Source organism: Lipophrys pholis (assembly GCF_963383615.2).
Source record: "Lipophrys pholis genome assembly, chromosome: 9".
Taxonomy (NCBI): domain Eukaryota; kingdom Metazoa; phylum Chordata; class Actinopteri; order Blenniiformes; family Blenniidae; genus Lipophrys; species Lipophrys pholis.
In genome coordinates this window covers 21,782,766-21,809,726 of record NC_137639.1, presented here as the reverse complement: position 1 = coordinate 21,809,726, position 26,961 = coordinate 21,782,766, and the positions used below count along the sequence as shown (strand labels likewise).

At 40.9% G+C, this 26,961-nt stretch overlaps 1 protein-coding gene across 1 annotated transcript in view; it reads left to right on the top strand.

Annotated features, from left to right (window-relative positions):
- Positions 1-26,350, top strand: part of LOC308114481 (chloride channel protein 1-like) — a gene marked incomplete at its 3' end in the record, with an annotated part of 31,798 nt that extends 5,448 nt beyond the window's left edge. The window contains exons 2-23 of the mRNA XM_080471379.1: positions 6,220-6,454; positions 8,550-8,681; positions 8,868-8,996; positions 9,207-9,340; positions 9,762-9,839; positions 14,368-14,446; positions 16,000-16,125; positions 17,295-17,379; positions 17,574-17,675; positions 18,110-18,194; positions 19,599-19,754; positions 19,881-19,950; positions 20,041-20,151; positions 21,724-21,937; positions 22,035-22,168; positions 22,409-22,584; positions 22,826-22,910; positions 23,006-23,088; positions 24,623-24,667; positions 24,779-24,883; positions 25,508-25,594; positions 25,889-26,350. Coding sequence (XP_080327505.1) covers positions 6,220-6,454; positions 8,550-8,681; positions 8,868-8,996; positions 9,207-9,340; positions 9,762-9,839; positions 14,368-14,446; positions 16,000-16,125; positions 17,295-17,379; positions 17,574-17,675; positions 18,110-18,194; positions 19,599-19,754; positions 19,881-19,950; positions 20,041-20,151; positions 21,724-21,937; positions 22,035-22,168; positions 22,409-22,584; positions 22,826-22,910; positions 23,006-23,088; positions 24,623-24,667; positions 24,779-24,883; positions 25,508-25,594; positions 25,889-26,350 — 2,913 coding nt within the window. The remainder of the gene's footprint in view (positions 1-6,219; positions 6,455-8,549; positions 8,682-8,867; positions 8,997-9,206; positions 9,341-9,761; positions 9,840-14,367; positions 14,447-15,999; positions 16,126-17,294; positions 17,380-17,573; positions 17,676-18,109; positions 18,195-19,598; positions 19,755-19,880; positions 19,951-20,040; positions 20,152-21,723; positions 21,938-22,034; positions 22,169-22,408; positions 22,585-22,825; positions 22,911-23,005; positions 23,089-24,622; positions 24,668-24,778; positions 24,884-25,507; positions 25,595-25,888) is intronic.
- Positions 26,351-26,961: the final 611 nt, after the last annotated feature.

The window sequence follows — 26,961 nt, the reverse complement described above, 5'->3', positions numbered from 1 at the left end:
GTTCCACACAATGTTAATGTGGTTATAGTGCCCTCTCAGTCAGCACGTATTATTTTCATGCTTTAAGCTGGTGCCCTGCTGCTCTGCTATCATTTCTGATCCTGCTGCTGGAATCTGCTGGATCGGCCTCCGAATGGGAAACTGGCCCTCTGAATTAAGAGCTGCTGACACTTTATTGTCAGGCCTCAAGTGTCTGTATTAACCTTTGCTGCTTTACCGTCTGCGTGTGTGTGTGTGTGTGTGTGTGTGTGTGTGTGTGTGTGTGTGTGTGTGTGTGTGTGTGTGTGTCTCTCTGACCATACCTGGAAATGAGGTGTGCATAGAAGCAGGTACCAGGTACAGTCTCGTGTCCATCACACAGGCAAGGACAGGAAAGGGCAGATGTAAGACACAGACATCCAGTGAGAGACTTCATAGAGAGACTTACTGTACAGTGGAGACAGGAGGAACGTGAACAGTGAGTTTGAGGAGGAACGGCTGAAAAGATGGAGGAGCGGATCAACACATTTGAGACCGTTTTGAATATAGATCAGTTTCTGGTAAGAATTACTTTGCTATATATTCAAATGTTTTCATACAAGTTTTTTTTTTTTTTTTTTTTAAGCGAAGTAATTAATTTAGAGTAATAAGTACAAAAAGTACAGTCATCTTATCCCGGCCACAGGCCATTTATCTGCTATCGTACAAGTTGAATTTCATCTGCCAAATTGAATAGTTTCCATGTAAACTAGGTATTTGAATTTCCTAAACGACACAATGTCAAGTTGAACCGCAAACTATTACGTGAGACGTGGTTTGTTTTTCTTCTCCCGGCTCTCGTCGATTTGCTTTAATTAGAACGTGACAGCTTGTACAGTGTTTGGATGAGGCAAGGAATTGTTATTGTGCTGGTTAATTAGTGTATGCATATGGAGGCCCGCATTCGAGGAATGTGTGTGCGTCGCGTTGTCTTGGCTGTGTGTCTGGCCTGTGTGTGTGTCCCTGTGTGTGTGCCTGTGTGTGTGTCCCTGTGTGTGTGCCTGTGTGTGTGTGTGTGTGTGTGTCTGTCTAGGGGGCGTAATCTCCTGATCTGTCCATCAGTGAGTGGGTCAGATTTTATCATTAACCTTGTGCCACAGGACAGAGCTGTATTGTTGTTAGGCCTCACGGACGCACACGCATACACATGAGACACACTTTTTTTAAAAAAAATTTATTAGGCACACTTGTAAACATACAAACACAAAGTTCACCTGCTGAAAGACACACACACTGATATTTATGAATATGCAGTGCTGAGTCTCCCTCATGAGGAGTGCAGGAATATGCTATTATTTTTTTAATTAACTCTCAATGTCACACTGCCCTTCAACCTCTGCATCTATTACCAGCTCTCGCTGTGACTGAGGCTCTCTCCCTTCCCTTTTCCCCCCACTGCACATCAGATCCTGTTGTTATTTACACTTGAAGTTCTTCCTCACCTCTTGAGTTTCTTGTGTTTTACTCTTTGTATCACCTTGGCGAAGCCGGCTCAGGGAGGAGAGAATTAGAACGAATTCAAAGCCGTGAACATGTCACAGGCATAATATAAACACAGGCTTTTGTTCCTGACAAAGCCAAAGGACGAATGGTTTACATTTTTTTACATTTCCTTTGTCCCGTGAGACTTGCAATAAGCACAACCACAGAAGCTCGAGTTCCTACAAGAGCTCTCTCTCTCAAGGAGCTAATAATGAGAGGTGCGAGTGTCAGAGCTGTACAGTAACGCCTGGCTACTTTTATGTGTCCGTGGAGAGATTAAAGAGAGAAAAGTGCATGGAAATAATAAGAGCCATGAGGGAAGGCCGGGGATCTTGCTGAGAGTAAATTAGTGCGTGCAGAGGAGGAAGAGGAGCGGGGAAAGGGGGGGGGGGGTCCTTGCACTCTTGACTAGGAGTGGGAAGGTCATTCCACAATTGGAGAGTCAGACTAAGGCGGTCCCCGTTCAAAAGCGTGTGAAATTTGTGAAAATGGGCCTTGTTGTGTTTCACTGTGTAATGGATGAACGAGGTCACACAGTGACACAATGCAAACACAAAGTCTGAGAGATGAAATCAGCAAAGTCACCCGGAATGAATAAATCACTGTTTTCAGCGATTTTCTCACACTATCACATAAACGCTTTTTCAGAAGTCTGTGTTTTGTTTCTCTTACTGCTTTCAACAGCCAGAGCTTTTTAATTTCCATTCTGAATATACGAGTTCAAAGGTCACTCTTTTTGACTTGCTAAAGCACTGACCTGTTTTTTACATGAATTTTTCAAAACACAGCAGCTCGGTCATGTTCAAGTAAATTATATACTAGCGATTGTTTTTTGTTTTAACAATTTACAAGTTATTGCCCATTACTTATGATATGCATTGTTTGAATTAGAATATAACATGGCTGTATGTGTATATAAAGGAAAACCTTGACAGGACAATAGAGGTTGAAATTCAAGTAAAGCAAGTTTCAAAGGTTTTATTTTTAAGTACCACATTTAGCATACATGGAATAAAAAGGAGGATATTATCTTTTGCGTGCATACAGTACATTAAGATCGTCATGTGTGGACGTAATTTGAAATTCTTAAAGTTGTTGGAGGCGTTGAGGTGAAAATGGTTGATCTAATAAGACTTTCGGATGCTGGTTCATTTACTAAGACAACAGTTCAAAGCTACATCTACATGAGCTGCTACCTTATTGCTGCTTTCCAGCTGCCTAAGATCACAGTAATATGAGCTTATATTAGTGTTGACTAGTTGAAGTAATAAAAATCCAGCCTTGAAGGAAATCACAGGGAAGGTTAACTTTGAGTTCAGTTTTCAACATGGCAGAGCGCAGTATGACATGATAGTATGAAACATTTTTTTTAATGTTGTTTTGTCGCATTTAGAAGTTTCTTATTTCAACTACTTGTTTGAATCGCTCTACCGCTTTGTGTCCTTTGCATATGAAGTTAATGCTGCTCATGTAAATCCATGATGGAGATACCAGGTTCAAACTAAAAGCACTTATTGTCAATAACTGACAAGAACCAGAACCTATTTTTTGTTTTCCCAATTTAGATTCTTTGAAAATCCTCACCTTGAATAATGCTGGTTACCACCTCATGTCAATTGAATAAATATGGGATAAATTGGCAAACTAATGACTTGTTTATGCATCAAGATGGCCTAAACATGTTATTTTACAAGCATACCCAACTACAAAAGCCTCTTTTGTTCACTGGTCTCTTATTATTTTATTCACCTTTCCAAATATTTTCTCTGACTTTCTGTCCTACGTTGCTTCTGCCATGATCACAATGACCACTAGAGGTCACTGTATTAAAAGTCAACTAGTCACCCTGATAGGGAACAGTAGGTATCACATTGTAAAGTTTATTAAGAATGTATATTTATAAATGCTGGATTTAAAAAATATATAAAATCAATATCTCTTAAACTGGCAAAGTCATTCAGAACAAATTCTTATAATTTATTGACACAACAGAGAACACTTGACTGCCGTCTGTTATTTCCTCCTTTTGTTGCCGTGGAGCTTGTGAGCTAAAGTGTTTAAGTCACATTTCTTTCCCTCCACCTGTGAACAGTGCACAGGTTTCTGTAGTTGCTGTCCCTGGTTTTGATGGTGCCTGCGGTGCCAGCAGCTGTTTGATGATGTTGATGGATGAGTGCTTTGGTGTTAATGTGTAGTGCAGTGGTGATGTTGCTGGTAGTAGTCTGCACCGTGGGACAGGAGACAGGAGACAGAACAGAGACGGAGCTGCTGCAGCATCATGCTACTGACTTCTGATGGGGAACAGGTAAAGACACAAGGACCAAAGACTCCGTCCACTTTATTCTTTCTAATTATTCTCCTGTCAAGACTTTATTACACAATACTCTTCCGGTTAAGATCATTTTCACGCTTCGTTTTGTTTCTTATTTTTGTCAATGCATCTTTGCACATTCGCAGTTTAAGCCATTTACAGCTTATCCGAATTGTTCTATAATAAAACCAAATAGTACATAGATGATTTTCCTTCACACTTTACTTAATAAGCTGCATATCATGTGATTTTTTTTTTTTTTTTTACTGTCGTTGTATTGTAGTCAAAGGACAGTACATACAAGCTGATAACATGACAGGAAAGATACAGACTTATGATAGCACACTTAAACATCTGGTTTAAACCTGAAAAAAGCTCTACAATAGATGTAGAATTAATAATGAACCCTATTGTTTCTGTTCATTATCAGGTAATGCAGGAAAAATAAGAATAAATTCAACAACGTTCTTCCTCAGTAAGACTGATGGACACTGAGGAAAAGAAGCAATGAACTTAATCAATTATGTCATTGATGGAAACTATTCAAATTTTATTAAAGCACATATATTCTAAAAATAAAATCTTTCCAGTGATTTCCAGCCTGTGGTGTTTGTCAAACGTGTCATTTCTTTTCCATAACCGGAAATAAAATGATGCGCAATTTTATATTTCGCGTTGCAGAGTTACAATAAAAACGTCTCAGTCTAAACTCAGATTTTGAATATTTGAACTAAGATTTTGGCAGAACTGAACTTTGATGGGACCTGTATTAAAAGAACAATAATTATTGAAAATATTGAAATGTTTGTTTCTTAAACGATAGGCCACACAGTGGTGAGCACTTGATCAAGTTACATGATTGTGAGCTTGTTCCAGGTTTGGCTCTGAGGCCTTCAGGCTCCTGGAACGGGCGAATTTGGGTGATATGGATGATCCAAACACATGCATTCTCCAATCTCTGTTTAAGAAATAACCAAATGATGACGGCAAAAACTTTGACAAGTCAAAGTTTCTCAGTTAGAGAAGAGATTATTGACTTCCTCGAAGTGCTTCCTGTGATTTAAACTCAACATAAAACACTGTTATTGTGCCTGTAAGCCAAAGTATTTTCAACCAGAGGGCCTGGAGGATATCACATAAATAAAACAGATTTTCATTACTTTCTGTGACACCTCACCGCTCTGCTGTGAGCTGGAGAATCACACAGACAGGACCGGGATTAGAAGCTGCTAGTGGTGCAGCGTTGTCCTGAATAACGGTTTGTGGTTGGTAGTGTTCAGCGAGATTTAAAATAAACCTGCGAGACGATTTAGAGGCATCAAAGGTTTGGAAAAGCCTCTTGCAGTAACTGCGTGGCCACCTGCTATGTGGTGTATTCATGTATTAATTATAAACTTCTATATCAGTCACTTGGTCATGTGGTTGTAGTGAGTCATGTATTTCAATGGAGTGGTTGTATAAAACTGCTGTTTTGCTTTGTTTTTTTTTTCCCTTTTATGCTTTGGCACCGTGCAAATCGCCACATGATAGATGACGCTCATTTGTTCCCGTCATAAAGTAAATATTGGAATGTTGTTTTTTTTTTGTTTTTGTTTTTTGGAAGCGGATGACATTGTAGGTTGCCGTTTCACCTTCATTTTACCACTTCAGACCATTATTACGTGCACTTTACTGAGCTTCGGTCCTGGTGGGGCCTCACGGTTGGATGTGTCAGCTCTCCTTTCCGGTGTGAACATGAGACAGAAATGTGCGGCGGCCAGCGCTCCCTCCTGCTTGGGTGTGTGGTGGGATGCATGTGATCCGTAGGTTTCGGTTGCACATCGTCGCTGCACCTGCATCTGCAGTATTTTACAGCTTCCAGGGTTTTAACGAGTGCAAGCTGACCGTGAGGTGTCATGTTTTCTGACCAGCGCGTACGTGTGTGTGTGTGTGTGTGTGTTTGACGGACTGTGTGTGTGTGTGTGTTTGGCTGCGGGTCAGGTGTAAAGCGGGCTGCTCGCCGGAAGGGGAAGATGTGGAATGTCCTCTCTTCCAGGATCTCCTCCTCTGGCTCCTCTACAGCTCCTGCTTCCACGCAGGGAGGGGTTTTTTCCGATCCCTATGCCCGTTTTGTCTATTTCTGTCCACCGGGGTACTCGGGTTGGTGTGTATCCCTTACACACACGCCGCACATTCCCCATCTCTTTCTCGTTATCTCAAGACTCCTTGCACAGGATCTAGTTTTATCCTTCTCCCAGGTCTCAGTTGTCAGAGGTATTTTCCCCTTCTCTTTCCTCTCTGTCTCTACTTCTTTCTATTCCAACATCTTGTTTCACCTCTTTGCCGGCCTGAGAAACATCACATTATCAAACGTGTGGTCGGGGTGGTCCTCAGTGAGTTCCTCCTCCCTCTTGCTCTCTCTCTCACAGCTGTACGGTGAATACAGGGAGCAGCTGGGAAACTTTGCCCGTCGGGAAGCCGCCCGCTTGCTGACAGAGAGACAATGGAGACGACAGGCAGGGGATGGCGCCGCAGCCACAGGCCGCAGAGGCCCCGGCCGACGGCATGCTCATCATCAACATCAACATCAAGCCGTGACCCTGGAGTCACACCACAGCCACGGTTCTTCCACCAAGAAGCCTCGGCCCTACTCCAAATGCCAAGGTGACCCAAGCATCCGAGCAATTTTTGTTTTATTAGTCTACTTTGCAGAACAGAAAATATTTACGTGACGAGTTTCAGTTTCTCTTTACTTTGCAAGTTTTAATTTTACACGCAACGTGATGAGCTTATTAAATATGAGAGAGTGCTATAGTTCAATTAGGCTCCGTGAGGAACTTGAATTTAATGCCAACGAGGCTTAAAGCCGCAGCCATGCTGAGGTCATGAGGACCTTAAATTGCCCCGTCTGCAGCCGGAGACAAAATCTACAATTAATACTACGATTAATCTCAATATCTAGTACCCAGTTTATTTACATGTTGTCTTTTATTCCCCATTATAAAGGTGGGACTTTTTATATATTTTTTTTAATGTTCATGAAAACTTTATTCAATCAAGAAAGTTCCGCTGAAATCAAACATCTCTCAAATTCTTGAATTATTTTTGTTGCCCAAAGCCTGAAAGCTTATTTCCAAGATCTGTTCTCACTTTGCAGGATTTCAAAGGACGAATGTCCCCTTCGTTCTTCAGACTCAATGTCTGGATGAAGCAATGTAATCCTACTCCAGGAAAAAGACTCCAACCAGAAAATGAGTCATTTCAAGTTCAAATTCAGCTTTTGAAGCCTCTAAACACATGTGCTCATATAGGTGTGAAACGTAATAGGTTCTTAATCTGTATCTCTGCATTTCAACTTTTTTACCCCAGAAATAGCAAAGACAGTCTGTACTGATGTTTTTTCTTATAAAAACAAACACAAATTTTACTAAGAGAGTGAAGAACTTTGATTTCCACAGTTTGCATTAAGAGTTCATCAAATACATAAATGTATTAATATATTATTAATAATAGAAGCAATATTATTCAGTACAATCCGTTACACAGACTCACAGGTTCTCCTGTTCAGGCAGTTTAGTCACCAATGAACCTCAAACATACACAGTAAAGACCCCATTCCCTTCTGGAAGATATTAGTTTGGGCTTTTCTTAGTTGGTGTTTTGTATTTGTATTCATGTGAGTTAGAAGAGTCAGGAGTTTGTAAACATCTGTGAAATCCAACTTGTCCCTGAAATGGTTAAACTGTGAATAAACTGATACTGAAGCTGCGTCACAGCTGCTGATTCAACTGTCTGACCTTCTCGATGTTTGTCTGCTTTGTCCTGAACACTTCTTTTTTTATTTTTTTTATTGTGTAAGTGGCACTTTTTGATTTACATTTTATCACACGCAGGCATTACTCAGAGGGCACATTTACATCTCAGACTCTGCAGGGGTCATCGGGGGCCTTTACGCAGCCTCTACAAGGGAAAATAGAGACATCATTTTTTTCTGTGGATGAAAAGCTTTGTCAATTCAGCTAATATGATTTAAGTAGATTTTCTCTTTGAAGACGAGAGTATTCTTATCTTCTTATGTGGGTGAAGACCTCACAACTTCGACAAAATAGGCACTCCAAAACTGAGGCACAATGTTCAAAGTCCTCCTTTTCTGAGACTTCAACAAAAAAGGAAAGCTGTTCAGTTGCATTCTAAGTAACGAAGGATCCTTTTCTTTTTAAACTTTAGCTGGACAATTTAATGGCGTCCCAACTTTATAGCAGTACATTTTTAGCAAAGGTTATATTGACCTTTTCATTGGATGAGTTGAAATTATATTTCCTCACAGTTCTTTAAAACTGACAAAGACAATGGCAGCACTGATCTTCAATTAGAGATTACATTTGTTATTTTTAAGTATTTCGTTGAGAGACCTGTGAAGAATGAAGTTTGGCTTTGAGGTTTAAGTCTATCAATTCAGCATTTTCATTAAGGTGGAAAAGTTGAATAATTTCTAGATCTTATTTATTATTATTTATTTGTAGACATTATTTCCTCTATTTGCTGTTTTGTCTTGACAGAAATTAATTCTGTTGACCTTCAAAAACCCTCTAACTTCTCTCATCATACTGAGTTTTACTGCCATTTGCTGGATCTTTGCACTTTTGATCACACTGAATGATTCCCTCTCGGGCGGCGTAACAATAACTATCTGCCGGTAATTAAATGAAGTGATGAATAGATCTGAGGTAAACAATCTGTTTTTATCTCTCTGTCCCAGATTGTTTTGCCCGTGTGCGGCGGTACATAGTGACAAAGATGGGGGAGGACTGGATTTTCCTGGTCCTTCTGGGGCTGACCATGGCTCTGGTCAGCTGGAGTATGGACTACGCCAGCGCCAAGAGTCTACAAGGTACCACAGGCCAAGGTCACAGGCTGTGCAGCCTGTCAGAACTGCAGTTTGTTAACAAAGGATTTTGGTCTCTGCTGCAGCTAATTACTGCTCGTATTCCTGAGTGTAATGTACATTCTTGGCTCTCTTTTTTTCTTACCATTTCTGCTTTTATTTATTTATTTTTTTTGCTTCTTTGCCTTTCAGCCTACAAATGGATGCATGGAGAGCTTAAGGGCAACGTACCTCTCCAGTATCTTGCCTGGGTTACATATCCTATGATCCTTGTCATGTTTGCTTCCCTTTTCTGTCACCTGGTTTCCCCTCAGGCCATAGGTAAGCCCTCCATCACCTGTCAGCCTTTCTTATCCTTTCTCATTATCATTCCTACAGTTGTTGTTTTTTTTTGTTGTTGCCTCTTTTGTCTTTTTTCCCCGTCATAAGACAGCTGCCTCATCACTTCTGTTTTAATTCTTTTTAATCCACCATACTTTCAGTCAGATATTTCTCCTTCCCCTCTGTTGTTTCTTTCTATTTCATGTGTAGGGTCAGGCATCCCCGAGCTGAAAACCATCCTGAGGGGTGTCGTCTTAAAAGAGTATCTGACCCTCAAAGCTTTCGTAGCTAAAGTCATCGGCTTGACTGCCGGTCTGGGCAGCGGGATGCCAGTAGGCAAAGAGGTAAACACTCATACATTTTCATCTCTTTTTTTCTCTGCCTTTCTTCGTATTGATCAACATCCATTCATCCAGAGTCGTCATCACCGTCCTCTATCCCTTCTTCACTCTTTCCTCTATCACTCTATCTGCTCTTTTACCAAGCTTGGGGGATAATAAATCATCCTCTGTCATGTTTTCTCCTCTCTCCCTCATCTCACGGGACCGGGGCAAATTATTCAAGTCCGCTGCAAAGGAGTACATTCATTTTCCCCATTACAGTAGCAGGGCAACTGTCTCATCCAGCAATTATACAGTGATTTATCTGTTCTGATACAACATGTCCCAGTTTAGATGCTCGGTTTTGCAGACAATAGTTTGTGTCTGTGCAGATAACACTACGTGTCTCTCATCTGTGTCAATTACATCCTCCCGTCACCTGCAGGGTCCATTTGTCCACATTGCAAGTATCTGTGCTGCAGTGCTGAGTCGATTCATGTCCATCTTCTCGGGCGTCTATGAGGTAAGCCGAGGCCCTGACCAAAAGAGGCCACATTACCCACAACTCCAGTCTCTTCACTAACCACAGTCAACTGACCACTAAAAGTGATGCATTTGGTTTTGATGTTTTAACTTGCTCTGTTGTCATTTTTGTTGAAATTACAGGGTTCCCACAGCTAACCCTCCTAATGTTTTATAAAAGCAGCTGTTGGTGTCATCTCAGTGGTGTGAGGTGTGAGCTTTCACCTTGAAATTTTTTAAATTTTTTTTATCATTATTGATTTAATTTATTAACTCCTACATCCCCCCAAAAAAGCTCAAAGTTTTGATTTTGATCATTCGTGTCTAATTTTGACTCTCTAAAGTTTACTTTTTGAAGTGAGTTCGAAGCTAAAGAAAAACAGTGGGAATCCTTTGACTGATCCCCGATCTGTCTCTGTCCCAGCCAGCTCGCGCCCTCCCCTCCCACTTTCTCCTGCCTTTGTTTTGTTTCGCCCCCTCGCACCTCATCTGTGTTTGTGTCTCACTGTATTAATAGTGTGACGGTTATGTCTGGCATGTGTATTAACAGTGACCTCCCACATCCCTGTCTCCCTGTTATCCCCGCCCTCTCAATCTCTCTATCTCCACCCACCTCCCCTTGGCTTCCTCATTCATGTGTCTTCGACCTTTAACCCCAGAATGGCACCCATAACCAGGACCTGTTGGTGTGTGCGTGTGCTGTGGGAGTGGCCACCTGTTTCGCTGCTCCTGTGGGAGGCAAGTTGTACCCTGCTTGCTCAGACGCAGGCCTGCGGTCAGATTTATCCTCCTGAAATGGAGGTTAAATCTGCCCTCAGACCAGTGCGTCGCATCACAGCTGACATTAACACAAGGTAAAACTTGCAGAATATTGCCAATTGTCAGAAAATCAGAAAGGGGATTGTTCTGACCGGGGGAGGATATACACATCTTTCAACATATTTCCTTTAATCCTGCAACATATTTTATCGTAACAACACAAAGTGAAAATCCCTTTCTGGTTTTACTGTTTGCTTTATGCTCTGTATCAAAACTAAAAAACTCTTACTGATGTCATTTGGTCATTAGATCAAAGTTTTTCTTTACAAAACGTCTTCAAAAATAGACAACGTTCACAAAGGGTGATCAGGTAGAAGGAAAAATGGAGCAAAGGAATAAACAAACTAGGATCAAATTAGACGAGTCTTGGAATAACTTGAAATATTGACTAAACTTTGCATTGCCAATATAATGGAGAAAACACAAACAAACAAGATCCAAGGATGTGACATGACATGCAGACATAAGATAAAGCTGTGATTTGACAAGCTGGTAACAAACAATAGTGAGAATATGAACTTAGATACACACGAGAACACAAGAGTTTTAGTAAGACAAGTCCTGAAACGACAGAGGAATCATAAACATGAACAGAAACACCAGACATGACAGGACAGACACAACACAGCGAACACGACTACAAGCACATTAGGATTTTTTATCTGATTAAAGTGGACTCAGAATACATATACATATACATATACATATACATATACATATACATATACATATACATATACATATACATATACATATACATATACATATACATATACATATACATATACATATACATATACATATACATATACATGAAATGGGTGTTAATATACTGAATGACTGTACTCAGGCTACAACAAACAACACAAGACACGACATAACAAATCACTGTTAAGCCCCAGAAGTGGGACAACAGAGAGAGAGAGAGAGAGAGAGAGAGAGAGAGAGAGAGAGAGAGAGAGAGAGAGAGAGAGACTACATATAAGCACATATAACTGGGTAACAGTGGAACCAGATGAGACCTCATTGGACAACTCATCAACCTGTTGAAACCCCAGAGAAGTGTTAAAAAGCTGACAGGAGCTGTATCGGCGCGACATTGTTAGAACTACTTCATTTACTTTTACTTACATTTCAAAATACATTTATTGTGCATGTTCTTATGGGCTGCCTTTGAAGCAGCATTAGTGACAATGTTGTGGAGTTATTTGTCCCCACGGATCATAGAAGATAATAATAACTCAGCAGCAGTAGAGGCACCTTGACCAAAGAGGAGGAATTCATCCATCCCTCTGACATATTGACCCTAATAAAACGGTTTAATAATAGTAATAATAAGAAGAAGAAGAAGAAGAAGAAGAAGAAGAAGAACAGTAATAATAATACTGTACCTTTCCTTTTGAATATAAACTTCTATTTATGTTAAAGAGAGAAATGAGGTAATTTATGCACAATTCATATGTCTGCAGAAATCCTGTGAACTCTGCTCCTCCGCAAACACAGAGGAGCTGCTCTATTTAAGATTTGATTTGTTGCAGAATAAATCAAAACATGAAAACACAATAATCCAGGGAGCTGCTGAACATACCTAGAACACATAATCACACATGAAGGACAGCAGCATGCCCCAGCGTTTATCTTCATGCACAGCCATGCGTCCACATGTTTTAGCTGTGTGAACATCTGTGGACATTGGAACATATGAAATCGGCTTAACACAGGAAAAAATAACAAATTTAGTTGAATATTTGGTGTTGCAAGATTTACAGTGGCAGGGGAGCTGTTTGTCCATCTTCATGATCAGCTCAGTGAAGCCATCTTAGCTTCTGTTATTACCCAGTAGTAACATGAATAAAGCTTCTTTCAAAATAAAAAAATAATAAAATGTTGGTTTATTCCTTCAGGACTGTCCTCAGACTGGGGATGAATTCAAAGTAGAAGCATATTTACACATGCAGATTACCTTCTTATCATCACTATACCTGAGTCTTCAAATATGATGCTCTTGATGCCAGCGTTTCCTAATCTTGATCCTGGGAGACCTGCTGCCCCAGCGTCCCGTGGCTGCACCACACTTGATTTGAATGAATGGCTTGTTATTAGTTTCCTTTGATGGCTCATTAATTTGAATCAGGTGCGTCGAAGCAGGGTCACATCTTTAATGTGCAGAGCGCGGTGTCTCCAGGACCAGGAATGAGATACGCCGGCTGTATTTCTCCTGGTTGTCCAGATCAGATAACAGTGTTCAGGTTTCTGATGGCACGCGTACTACTAGCTTTAGCAGCAGGACTTCAGGAAGCCTGGTTTGGGTGTTTACATGGAGTTTGCATATTGGAGTAGCTGCTCCAGCTCAGAATCCTTCACTTCTAAAGATGTTTTTTTGTTTTTTTTCTTTAAATAAAAGGTATCTAAGCAGCTTGAAATGTCTGCATGAATGAGTCAAGATGTGTGCCGTTGGAGCCAGAACATCTTGGCTGAGAGCATCTACAATATGACGTTTTTTTGTAAACATGATGTCTGAGTGGATTTGGTATCTTCCTTTAGTCTCATGCAAATATCCATTCTTGAGTGACTCATAAATAAAAAAACAAACAAAAAAAAAAACATTAGACATGGTTTGATTTTCAATAGTCTGACTTACTTTACATGTGTGTCGCACATTTCTTTTTTAACACAGTGGCTTTAACATCAATCTCCCCCTGACAGTGACTGAAGCTACTTAGACCAGAAAAAGAAAGTATTTTTTAAAATACGCCGCAAACAAGCAGGCATCCAAAATCTGCACTTTGTAAAAATGGGCAACTTTTGGGTAAATCTGGACATTCAAAGGAAATGAACTTTTTAAGGACCATTTGGATACATGGGCAAAGAAAGGACATTGTCAAAGGCGAGAAAGAGGGTGCTGGGTGGACAGGTCTTTATTTATAACCCTGCAACTGTCAACGGCTGAAACATCCCTTCTCTGGTTTCTTTACAAATTCCACCGATGGTTGAATTACATTCAGCACGTTGACTTTGTTTACACTTGCAACCTGGAAGGATGTCAGATCACATTTAATGATCACTTCATGCAGAAAAACGGTCTCACACACCTTTTTTTTTTCTCATAGTAAGAATAATATAGTAGATATTGTGTCCTAGCCCCCTCATGAATTTAAAACAGGTACACTTATAATCACTGTCAAACTCGTTTCCGATTTCTAAATGAAGCGACAGATTTTTAGGCGGCACAGAGTTTTGTTATTCAAGGTCATGATTTCTGGAGGTGTTTGATGTCTGCAGCTTTCAGTTTCCAGCCTGCGATCAGCGGCTGCGGTCTGACGATGTGACCACTTGATTTGTCCTCTGATTGCTTAATTGCTTCCTCCAAGCCTGATTGCTCTCACTTGCATGTGTGTCCTCTTGTGTGTATCTATCGGGTTTTTTTTTCTTTCTTTCCACTTTCAAGGGAACACAATTTATTCACTTTATTCCATTTTGCTTCCTCCTCTGTCTATACTTTCCTCCCGTTCTGTCCTCCCCACTTTGATCTTCAATTCTGTCCTCCACCTCACACACCCCCGTCTCTCTGTCAATGCTCACACTCCTTGTCACCTTCACTTCCCCCCCCTCCACTGCACCACCTCTCATCTTTCATCCCTCCTTCTCCTTCTCATTCCTTCTCCTCTCCGTCTGTTTTTCCTCTCCCTCTCTGTTTTCTGTGTCAGTAGAACCCTTATGGTTACACAGATATACTGACTGTTGGCTGTGCCGTGGGGGTGGGCTGCTGTTTCGGCACTCCATTAGGAGGTACTGTACAACTTGCACGCTACCTCTCGACCAAAAACGCTCGCACCAAACACCCTCCACTAAGTCTATATCCTATAATAACAGCACTTTATGTATCAGTAGAAACAGGATGAGAGTAGAATTCATTGTTATTGGTTGGTAAACGAGGAGAAAACATTCAGCAGCTGTATTGTGCAGTCGAAATGAATGAATTAAAAATATATAAGGAATAAATAGTGCAAAAAGAATTTCACATAAAGTAAGGTGTAGAGAGTGGCATGCCTGTGTGCGTACTTGTTTATTTACTTTTTGTGCAGCATTATCAGCCTAACAATAGCCTTGTAACGATTGGCAATAGTGTGTATTTATCACCAAATCTTTATTTCCAGTGACAAATAATTCAAGAGTAAATAAAGAAAATATGATGCTAAATCATCTATGATATAAACAGTGCTCCGGATTCTACTCAACGAATGTTTGAAGTAAATATAATTCAAAATAGGTACTTTAGTACACATTTTCTGGTGTGATTTACAAGTTGTTGTTTGAAAAAGTAGTTCAAGCAGTAGTAAAAGTACAAAGTACCCAGAGTATTAGTTTTTTTAATATTCAAATGTTATATTTCCTTTTTATTCACTTCAATTTGACTTGAAATATCAGAGCACATCTCACATGAACAATAAAGTCTATAAAAATTACACCTTTGCAGTTGCAAGCGCGCATCTATATAAAACAGGAATTCAGTATGAAGAACGTATTGGCCACAAAAACCGAGATTGAAAGCTTTTCATATTAATTCAAATAGTATTGACTCATGAGTAGTTTCTGTTGCCTTTTATTAGCTATTTCTTTAATTAAATAGATGTTATTTCTGTAACACAAGAACATATTAATTCAAGCATTGTTTGATACTTTTGCACAGTTTTTAAAATAATTTTGCAGGTTGTTTAAAAAACAAAGGTGAAATCGCTCAAAAATAAATCAATGTGAGGATCTATGTTTAATTTCGGAGCTGCAGAATGAATTTGAAATTGAGACACTTTAAATCTGACTTTGTTGGGGCTCTAAAATGTTTGCACACCACTGTACAGTAGATGATTCACAAATTATTTAAAGCACATGAAACATTGAAATACACTCCTGTCATATTGTTGGGCCTGTAATATATTCTCCATCGCGGTTTCCTGTTTTCAGCAGCTTTTATCTCATTCAGGATGTTTCGAGTGGCTCTGATGATTATTTTATTGCTTCACAAGCTGATTGCTCCCTGTGTGTGTGTGTGTGTGTGTGTGTGTGTGTGTGTGTGTGTGTGTGTGTGTGTGTGTGTGTGTGTGTGTGTGTGTGTGTGTGTGCTTGCTCTCACCAATGTTGTGAATAATTACGCCCTCAGCTTCAAGTGTTTTTGGACTCACTCTGCTTATTTAACTAATTTCTGTCTTCCCCCGCTCTTTCTGTGTCATCTTCCTCTCCTTCCTCATTTTCTCTCACCATCCCTCCTTGTTTTCCCCTCTGCTCTGTAATCCCTCCTCTCCCTCTGTCCTTCCTCCCACATCCCCCCCACCCACCATCACCAGGGGTCTTGTTCAGTATTGAGGTCACGTCTACCTACTTTGCGGTGAGGAATTACTGGCGGGGATACTTCGCTGCCACATTCAGCGCCTTCATATTCAGGGTGCTCTCTGTTTGGAACAAGGATGCTGGTGAGAAGCAGAGGCAACACACACACACACACACACACACACACACACACACACACACACACACACACACACACACACACTCGTGCAGACCTCAGAAAAACGAGAGCTGACTTTGCATTTTTATAAGAAGCAGCTGACAGCTGAGTAATATTTGCTTCCTTCGATAAACCAGAAATGTTTCAAGTCATCACCCACAGTATAAAAGCAATCCGGCAGTAGCATGGCGTAAAATCCTCACGACTTGCATATAAATCATCTCTCTCTCCTTTGAGATACTGTGTATTTACGAGAAATAATTCACAAAGGAAAGATTATTTTCTGCTGCATTCACACTTACCCAACCGCAGACTCAAGAGCTCCTAATTTTCCTGTTAAACTACAGTTTCACATTATTTCAGATATGTACTCTCATGTAAAAACATCCCACCGCCTTATAACAACACAAGCAGATATCAATTACCAAGCTCCTTACGAGGGTTGTGAAACTTAGTCATTCGTGTGCCATAAACTTGTGCCACATCTATTCAGTTCATTTGTTTTAGCCTGTCTTAATAATGTGAAAATCTGTATTATTTTGTGGTGTTGGTGGAGTTTAGTGAAACAGCGACATAGCTCCTCTTCACTAGTAAAAGACAACCTCTGCCTCATTGCTCGTTTCTCCCCGATTCTTCAGTCATGGCATCAATATAAATCCAGTCGATGTGGTCAGAGAGAAGAAGTGGGAATAATTATTCTGCTACATCAGTGACATTTTTTATTGGAAGGCTCAAATGGATCTGAAGCCATTGCAGTTCACTTTAATGTTGTAGTGTTAAATGTCCTCATCTGTACCTGATATGCTATTGTAACTCTGGATATATTGGAAAATGTTTTTACTTTGAAATTACCTATGTTTAATTTAATTTAATTAATTCAATGAAGGGTACAAGATTTAACACCACAGTTTTCTATGTTAAAGTTTTACCAGAATCCTTTATTATCTAACTTTGGTTGTATGATATAAAGATCATTTTCTATACTCCATGATAAAGGATGTCTATGTTCCTTATTTTTATCTGTTAATTATCATATACCAAAATATATGTTTTTAAGTTCAGATTCACAAGAGTATACATTCATTTTATGCAGATAACTTTTGACATGTATTCTTAAATTGTTTTCACTCTCAGTCACAATCACAGCTCTCTTCAAAACTAACTTCCGGATGGATTTCCCCTTCGACCTACAGGAGCTGCCAGCTTTTGCAATAATTGGGTGAGCACATGCACACTTCAGTGTGTTGGTTTGTGTTGCAGCCTAAAATAAACCACAACCTCGATCAGCATTTATCCTCATTTAGTCTGCTGCAGCACAACGGCATACTGAAGATCCACCCCGTGACTGAACAGCACGCAGGTCTCGTATTCCCACGTACAAAGTCAGAAAGGCTGATGATTTTCTCCTTCCAGGATCTCCTGTGGCTTCCTGGGAGCTTTCTTTGTCTACCTGAACAGACAGGTGGTCCTCTTCATGAGGAGGCCAACGGCTCTCACACGCTTCCTCACCAAACAGTGAGACCACACACACACACACACACACACACACACACACACACACACACACACACACACACACACACACACACACACACACACACACACACACACACACACACACACAGCATTTGTGCATTCAGATCCAATTCCTCTTAATGTTTCTCGGCTCCACTCCCATCAGTCTCACAACACTGGCCCGGACAGCAGCGAGGCCTTAACAACCTTTCAGCCAGTTATTCACTCAATGGGGGGATTCACTTATGCAGTGAGACTCAACAGTCAGGGAACATTAGTCCCTGCCATTAGAGAGAGGGAGACGAACAGCAGCATCGAGAGAGAGCCCGGCAATCAGCGCCACTACATGCTCAGACACTTATCCACATGGCAAGAGGAGTTTCTGAGAATACATCAGTCCTAGTGACTGTGTGTTTATCTGTTTGTGCTTCCAGTCGTTTGATTTATCCAGGTGCAGTGACGCTGATCATCTCCACCCTCACATTTCCTCCTGGATTTGGACAATTTATGGCTGGAGAGGTTAGACTGACTCAATCTGTTTTTGCATGTTCTCATTATGGTATTTGTTTTGAAATGAGACCCAGTTTTATATGAAAGGGGGGGGGGACCCTGTAGAAATATGAATTTTCCAAGTAAATCAAAGTTTAAAAATAACCCACCAATATGACACAGTAAATTATGTTTACTAGAATTGAAAAAGTCAGATTGTTTTATTAAAAAGCTGTTTCTGGATACAGACGGGGCTGCGTGAAATCAGACAAACTGCCTGAAGTGACACATTAGTTGCATCGGAAGAGTTCAAGTCTGAAAAATATATTTTTTTAAAACAACATTTGAGAGTTGAAATAGATCCACCGGAGTGCTTCAGTCAATTCCTCCTACAGAGCTTCACTAAATCTAACTAAACGAACATCTGACTCTGTAGCGTGTCCCTGGAAATCTTTCGCACCATACCGGTGGTGTTCAGATTTGATAGTCCAAACATGCAATTACAACATCCAGATATGTTTTGGTGCCTCGTGTAAAACTGAGAATGATATTGTGTGATAAGACATGCTTTTCTTCAGATTTAAGTGTTCAAAAAAATACACAGCCTCTCTATACTTCTATTTTGCAAAATTTGACATACACACAGACAACTTACTGTGAAAGAGTAATGGTCAAAAACAATAACTCTATCCAATTAAAAAAAGATTCAACTGTTGGGGTGCTTCTTTGATACCAGCAAATTTAGGTGCAAATAAAAATATAAACTTAGTTTAGTTGTATATTACATATTTTAAAATGCTTCAACTTTGATTTTGTTATCTACAAATTATTACAGAAACTTCCGTTATTTTAAAAGCAAACAATACATTTTACAATCCAACATCTCAAAGTTAAAACCCTTCCCGAAACAATACACACAGTTTTCCAATAGGATTTAGTAGCTTTATATGTTTTGAATTCTTTATCAGCAGGAGGCAAGGAGAAATTATTAATCAAATAACAGTTAGTGTACATGATGCATTCAATACAACTGCTTTGCTTGAATATTTCATTTTTCCCCCTTTTTTGTGTACATAGTTGATAGTGTTGCCTCGTGTGTTTGCTCAGTGTTGAAATATTACAAAATGTATTCTGAGACAAAATACAAGAGCTGGACTGATGCAGGGCAAGAACTCTAACTTATCAGAGCCATAAGTCCCATGCAGCTTTTCAATGAGAGATACTGTATATTCACATTGAGATGGAATGAGTCTACAATTCACCTATTTTTGTTCATGTGACATTCATATCCAAAATCAGACCTACAGAAAAAACAAACACTTTTTCTTTTTTAGCTTAATCCAGAGAGAACATACTGCCTATTTTTACCCAATTGAAGGATGTAATGTGCACATGTGGAAAGTCATTCTTCTTATGTGTGTCTGTTCTCAACAGCTGATGCCCAGAGAGTGCATCAACTCCCTCTTTGATAACTTCACCTGGACCAAAATCTCAGGAACACCTACGCCTCTCGGCCTGGGCCGCTCCTCTGCATGGTTACATCCTCAAGTCAGTGTTTTCATCATCCTCCTCCTCTTCTTCGTCATGAAGGTAACCCCACCCCCGTCACGTCTTCACGCGGTGCACGATTGACATTGCCTTGAAATGTTTGTGATAGCATGACAAACCACTGGGACTTGGACTCAATCCCACCTTGATCCCGTTTTTGTGCTGCAGTTCTGGATGTCAGCAGTTTCCACCACGATGCCCATCCCCTCGGGGGCCTTTATGCCAGTGTTCATATTAGGTAAGAGGATTTTGTAATGCGAGTGCAGGATCTGCTGCTGAGCTTCAGTTCAATTTGTCCTCACCAGCGTGCCTTATCTCTGTCCCCAAGGAGCCGCCTTCGGTCGCCTGGTAGGCGAGATCATGGCCACTCTTTTCCCAAATGGGATCCTGTTTGATGGGATAGTCTACCGCATTCTGCCAGGAGGCTACGCTGTCATTGGTCAGTCTTCTGAACCTAATGTGGGTTCCTTTTGACATTGAGGCTGTCAGGGTGCAGGGTCAGAGGAGCCAAACACACACCAGACATTGAAACATGAAGTGCTCTTCAGAAAGATGACTTCCAATAAAAAACAGTAACAAAAAACAAGTGTCAAAACTGTGGAAAACCGGGGAAAACTGTTAAGGAAAACAGATGAGGGATGATAGCCGACACACACCAGGATTTTCACATAGGTTTATGACAGGAGTAAAACATGATCTGACAAGAATACAAGGACTGACTGAGACTCATCTACACAGAAGGAATGTGGACTTGATGAGACGCAGCAATCAAGTGAGACACATGGATGGCAGAGCAACAACGCACTGGAAGTGCAAGGAGAGGATGTGAATAGAAATGGAACACAGGTCATGGACATACAAAATGAAACCAGGCATGACCTTGAACAGAGACATCAGCCACAACGTGGAACAGAATATAAAACATGAAACGTGAGCGATTAAGACATCATATGACAGAAATATATCTGACCATATCCATTCAACCATCCATCCATCTATCCATTCATCCATCTTCCCTGGTTTATTCACGGAGTGCTGCAGTGGAAATGTGACCAACATTTCTATCACCCACAACCTCCTTCAGCTCTTCTTTTCGGGGTCTCAGGATTAATCAATACCAACCAAAAGATTTCTCCTCTGTGGGGATAAATCCCAGTTGTGCATGGCCAGTCGGAGGCAATAAGGAAACATTCCAATCCTCCTCAGCTGGCTGCTTTCAATGTGGAGCAGCGCTAATTCCAGCGTCTCCTTAATGGTTGATCACCTCACTCTGTCATGAAGTATGAGAAGGTGCATTCACTCTGTTTCAGCCACTTGTGTCCACATCGTTCTTTAGGTCATGACCATAGTTGAGGTGGGGATGTGGACCAATTGGTAAACTGAGCTGTAGATTAAATAACACATTATAATTAGGCTCAGCAACAAACCTATTTTATAATTTTTAAGCTTCTACTCTTTTTAAAAAATTTTTTTTATTACTATACATGTTTTTCTGTGAATATTTGTATATTTGTTTATATGGGCAATTTCATCATACATTGCATAATGACAATAAAGCTGTTCTAATTCTGATTCTGATTCTAATTCTAAACCGACCACATAAAACATAAAAAGACACATAGAAATCAAGTTCATAATAGATTTATAGTTGTATTTTTGCTACATCAGTGTAGGAACCTGGTTAAAAACACTTTTTAATACCAGAAAATAACCTAAATGCATATAGTACAATGCACGAAGTCCTCATTTGATCCACAAGAACAAATTAATGACCATTAATTGGTAAATCAGATATCATTTTCTATCACCAAATGCTCAAGAGGTGTCCAATTCTGGTTCTGGAGGGCCGCTTTCTTGCATGATTGAGATACCACCATGCTTCAACCCTCGTTATGAGGCTTTGTGCATAATTTCATGATCATGCAGTCATCAAATCCAGTCATGTTGGAGCATGAAAACTTCAAACATGTCAGACTGAAGACTTTATATCCTCTCCTTCGTTCTCTATCAGGTGCGGCTGCAATGACGGGAGCCGTCACACATACTGTTTCCACCGCCGTGATATGCTTCGAACTGACCGGTCAGATCTCCCACATCTTACCCATGATGGTGGCAGTGATCCTAGCCAACATGGTGGCCCAGGGCCTGCAGCCATCCCTCTATGACTCCATCATTCAGGTGAAGAAGCTGCCCTACCTGCCTGAGCTGGCCCTTGGGCACATCAGGTAACATTCAAGCTTTCAGTTTGTTTTAAACACATTTTACTGCAAGATTAAAAAAAAAAAAAAAAAGGTGTTTATTGTGCTATCATTGCACCCACAGCAAGTATAACATCTTTGTAGAAGACATCATGGTGCGTAAAGTGAAATTCTTGTCCTCTCAATCCACCTTTCGGGAATTAAACCATCTGCTGGAGACCACAAGCCTAAAAACCATCCCCCTTGTTGACTCCAAAGGTAGGATGACCTGCAGTATCAGATGTTTCTGTCTTGCCTTTTAAATTGATGAATCAGGCTACTATGAGCCTTGATGTGTGTTTTAGGATATTGCAGGGCCTCTTTCACCTTTAGACATTTTACAGGCTTTGTACATCAATCTAACTATCAGCAGGCTTATCATTGTATTTAGCACACAGGCAGGAGGTTAACAATTTCCCTAAATGCCAAATCGTTCCTTTGATGCTTTCCTCATTGCAGAATCCATGATTCTTCTGGGCTCGATTGAGAGAACAGAGCTTCAAGCTGTCCTCGACTGGTGGCTTTCACCAGAGAGGCGAGTCTTTGAAAGAGGTCAGGGGTCTCCGACCTCCAAAGTCAGCTGGGAGTCCTTCACCTTTGTAGATGAGGAGGGAGGAGAGGAGAGCACGGACAAGGTAGAAAAACCAAACCAATGCAAATAGATCTTTAACAATTTGACTATCTACCCATCTGTCCACCTGCAGAGGGAGGAAGCTAAAGCACCATGCATGCACAGGGATATCATGTAAACTCTACATAGAAAGGCGTCGCCGGCCAGCAGGATCAAACTGATGCTATTCCCTGCCCAACCGTCTTTCTCAACCATCACATATGATGCTGCTTCTGAAATGGTCTATGCCTTTCTTGTACCCCCAGACTGCTCCCCCTTTGCAGGAAGAGTGTAATGGACCCATCCCATCCCCCAAACCACAGGAGCCCTCCACCAACCACACAGACTCAGGTAACATTGCATTTCCGCTGCCTATAACGACAGCCTCACTCATCAAACGTCACTTTCCCTCCCCTCTGACATGTGCTGCCATTTCGTGTTCTCAGACAAGCGCAAGCTGCCGTCTGTCAGGATGGCCCTTCAGAGGCTCTTCTCCTCCACGTCTTTGTCAGGCCAGACCGAAACTCAGGTGCAAAGATCAACCTCGCATACTTATTGCTTTCAAGCCAACAAGCTCAACAGGGCTGTGCGTCAGTGGGCTGCTGTCGAGTTGGCAATGACAGCTCAGACAAGGGCATCGGTCCAACATGGCAGCCTAAGCCAATATTGCTCATGTGAGGGGAGGAGCTTAACGCAAGGCATGCAAAGTGGACTGAAGTTTTTCATTGAGTGATACTTTAAAATTAGAGCATGTGATGCATTATTTTGAAATGTTTACTGTCTGACAACAACCAGTGTATTCAACACAATGTCAAAACTGAATAACATAGCTACAGAGGCTAAAGCAGGGGTAACTTGTATGCGTAGCTGTGACTCAGGCAGAGGGGGTAAATTCTACTGAAGTACATCTACTGTCACATCACTTTAATGTTACTCAGTTCCAAGTTATACCGTTGTCAGAAATGTTAATCAAGTACAAAATACTCTCAAAATCTGTTCGAAGTACAAGTAAACGTTAATCGTTGGATCTCTGATTACATAGTCAATATATAGGAAGCATTCAATTCTATTTACCAGGATAAAGCAATCAAGCATATATAAATATAAAGCAGTATATCTCGCAGGTGATATATAACCTCTATTTCTTTGCACAGTAGCAACCTGTGACAATTAAAGTGCATGTACTCTGAAATTTCTGTTAATTGCAGTAATGTGAGTATTTATAATCTGATATTTCTGCCTCCAATCCCAAGTTCCTTTTACACAACACTGAACCCAAAGTGTGTAAGAGCATGTGTGAATGGGTGAATGTTGTAGTTCAAAGCACTTGAGAGCTAAAGTTGTGGAAGTGTGTTCGATAAGTGAAGCCTGTTTACACACGTATCAGACCTTTACTCTGTCCTGTGTAGTCAAAGACTATAATTAGGCCGTCTGAAAAACTTGAGAAAACTCACAAGCACAAGATCGTTGAATGAAGCAAGAAAGTTAAGTCAGGAAATAATGGGTTTTTCAAGGGCAACGGCAACCAAATGTGAATATTTAATTCTGTCCTCTTTCACAGTAAACAGACACATCAAATAACATCCATAGCTGTTTTCACAAAATATAGCAAATGAAGGTTTTGGGTATTAAGATCAATCGTCCTAAAAGTATCATCATCCACCACTGGAAAATAGACCCAGAATTAACATAGTTTGGATCATGTGAGTTGTGTTTGGACCTGCTAATATGTACTTGTCTGATAAACATAAACCCCAAAATTTTATAAATGTGTTTTATCTTTCATTTGGCAGCTTCAAAATGTCTCATTCTTCTTTTATTGGTTAAATTAGCCTTTGCAAAGTCCTCACCACTGATGTAATCTTTTGAAATATGAACTTTGCTTTGATTTGAAGCTGTAGTCAGGCAGTGCTCATATACTCTGTATGGAGGTCTGATGTCTCGCTTGACCTTGTGGTTTTCTCCATGATGTGGTAGCCAGCATCTTGTCAATATTTAAACTACAAGCTGACGGTCAATTATTCAGCCCAACATGTCTTCCTTCTCTTCTTTTTCTTACTTAGGAGACCACGTCTCCACCACTGACTGACACCATGTCCCCAGAGGAGGTACAATGCACTATCAATTCTGCATCCGCACAGTTTCATCAATAATTGTAAACTCTATCTACTCTGATCTGGTCTGCTGCGTCTTTCTCTATCTTTGATTGGCTGATTCAGATCAAAGCTTGGGACGAGGCAGAGCTTGACAAGCCAATCGATATGGAGCAGATACGCATAGATCCCTCCCCGTTTCAGCTGGTGGAAAGAACATCACTGCACAAGGTGAGCACTGCCTCACCTGGACGATGCATCACAGAATATCATCGATTACAGCTTATATTTTCAAATAGCAAACATCAAAACGAAGACATCAGAAAAATGCAATAAGTCGAGAAGGGAAGACTGTGGGAAATACATAAAAATGTATGTTATTCGTGAGTGATGAGAGTGAAAGAATAGATCAAGTGATGAGGCATAATAGAAGAGTGGTGGATGAAGAGGGAAAAGACAATGTGAGGAATAAGCAGTTGATTAATGGGGATGGAAAAAAAGAGATGTAGGGTAATGATGAATGATCTGCATAATAGTAGCAGTGGCAGTTTTGTCATTATTAAAGCAGAAGCTGAACAAAACTGAAGGTCGAGGACATATTGTCAAGACAATACAGGAAATATAACAAATATATTTATTACTATTCTGTAATGGGTTGCTAAATCGAGCAAAACAGTGGAGGGCAATTCTTTGGCAAGGTGTTTTGAAACTGAGAAAATGATGGCATTTACAAAACAAAGCCAGTGTGAAGACAGCCAGAGCAGTGGAACGGTGCACTCATGCAAACAGAATCCTGTCACAGCGCAACACATTTATCACTGACTGGATCGTGTTGTCCTCTCTGTCGTTACTCAGACCCACACTCTGTTCTCCCTGCTGGGTCTCAGTCACGCCTATGTCACCAGCATCGGGAAGCTGGTGGGTGTCGTTGCACTGAAGGAGGTAAAGTCACTTTTTTGTTCCTCGGCGTCCTTTTTTTCTTCTTCTTCTTCTTTTCTTTATCTGCATGTTTTCTGTCACTTCTCTGGGTTTGATCTGGTAATGTGGCGTGACAGCGAACTGTGATGAGCTCATCTTGTGGGCAGTTGTTTCTGTCACTGCGTGCCTCATGCTTCACGCTCTGATTCATGCCGTTATTCCATCAGCTGCCCTCACAGAGCTTCCTGGATGCTCATTTTACTGACTCCACATTGTAGTTGACATTTATTCACTCAAATCCCTTCTCCCTCCAAACAGTTGCAGAAAGCCATAGAGGGCTCCACCCGCAGTGGGGTGAGGCTTCGTCCCCCGTTGGCCAGCTTCAGAGACGCCAGCAGGAAAGCCAAGAAGCACCAGCCGTCGTCCACCCCTTCTTCACCCACTCGGGACAGAGACATGTGGGGGGAGGGGAGCCGGCGGGAGGGGGAACTGGTGAGGAAGGAGTCCAACGAGGATTTCCGAGGGAAGACGTCTTCCTCCAGAGGAGCACCCGGGGGGGATACGCCTCCCTCCTCCCCCGGCTGCCCGGGGAACTTCAGTGACAGCTCAGCTCCCACAAGAGGAACTGTTGAAGCTGCTGAGGAGGCGGCGTCCCCCTCCACCTCCTCCCCTACCTCAGCTTCACCCGGTTCCTCCCCCGTGTCCCCCACCAGTCCTGTCTTCACACTATCCTCGCTGCAGGAGGAGAGGGAGAGTGAGGAGTCGGATGAGCCCATATAGGCTACAGCTTCAAGACTTTTACCTCGGTTTTGGTTTCCGTCCGCCATGGAGACACAGCTGCAGTCTGGGTGGAGTTCAGGCCGACGTACCGCCGTCTCAGACATTCGGCCCCCCCAAGCAGGGCGAGCCGGTGCACTCAAAACTCATGAAACTTATAGAACAGGAAGTTTTTTTCTACTCTTACCACAGTCTCTTTTTTTTCACTTTTTGAAATCTCAGGTGTCTTCCTGTGTCTTCTGAGTGTCAAACGATCACATTCGACCCCCAACGTCCAACTTCCATCTACATACTGAAAAAGTTGAATGTGGCTCATCATTGTTTCCCTCAATAATTGCTCATTTCAAGTTTCTTTGAGCAACTGACAGCAATGAACTGTATGATAAAAAAATATATTGATTTAAAAAAATGAATATTTTGACTTAAAGGTCAAACAGATCATTCATTTAAAGTTTACTGATTAAGGTTAATTTTCAATTATAACTTACATGTATTGTGTATTACCTGTATGGTAAATCATTACTAATCATCATTATTATTACTTTGTAATTTTTAAAAATAATAAACTCTAAAAAAATATCCAATAAAGTATTTTAATTATTTACAGACATAAA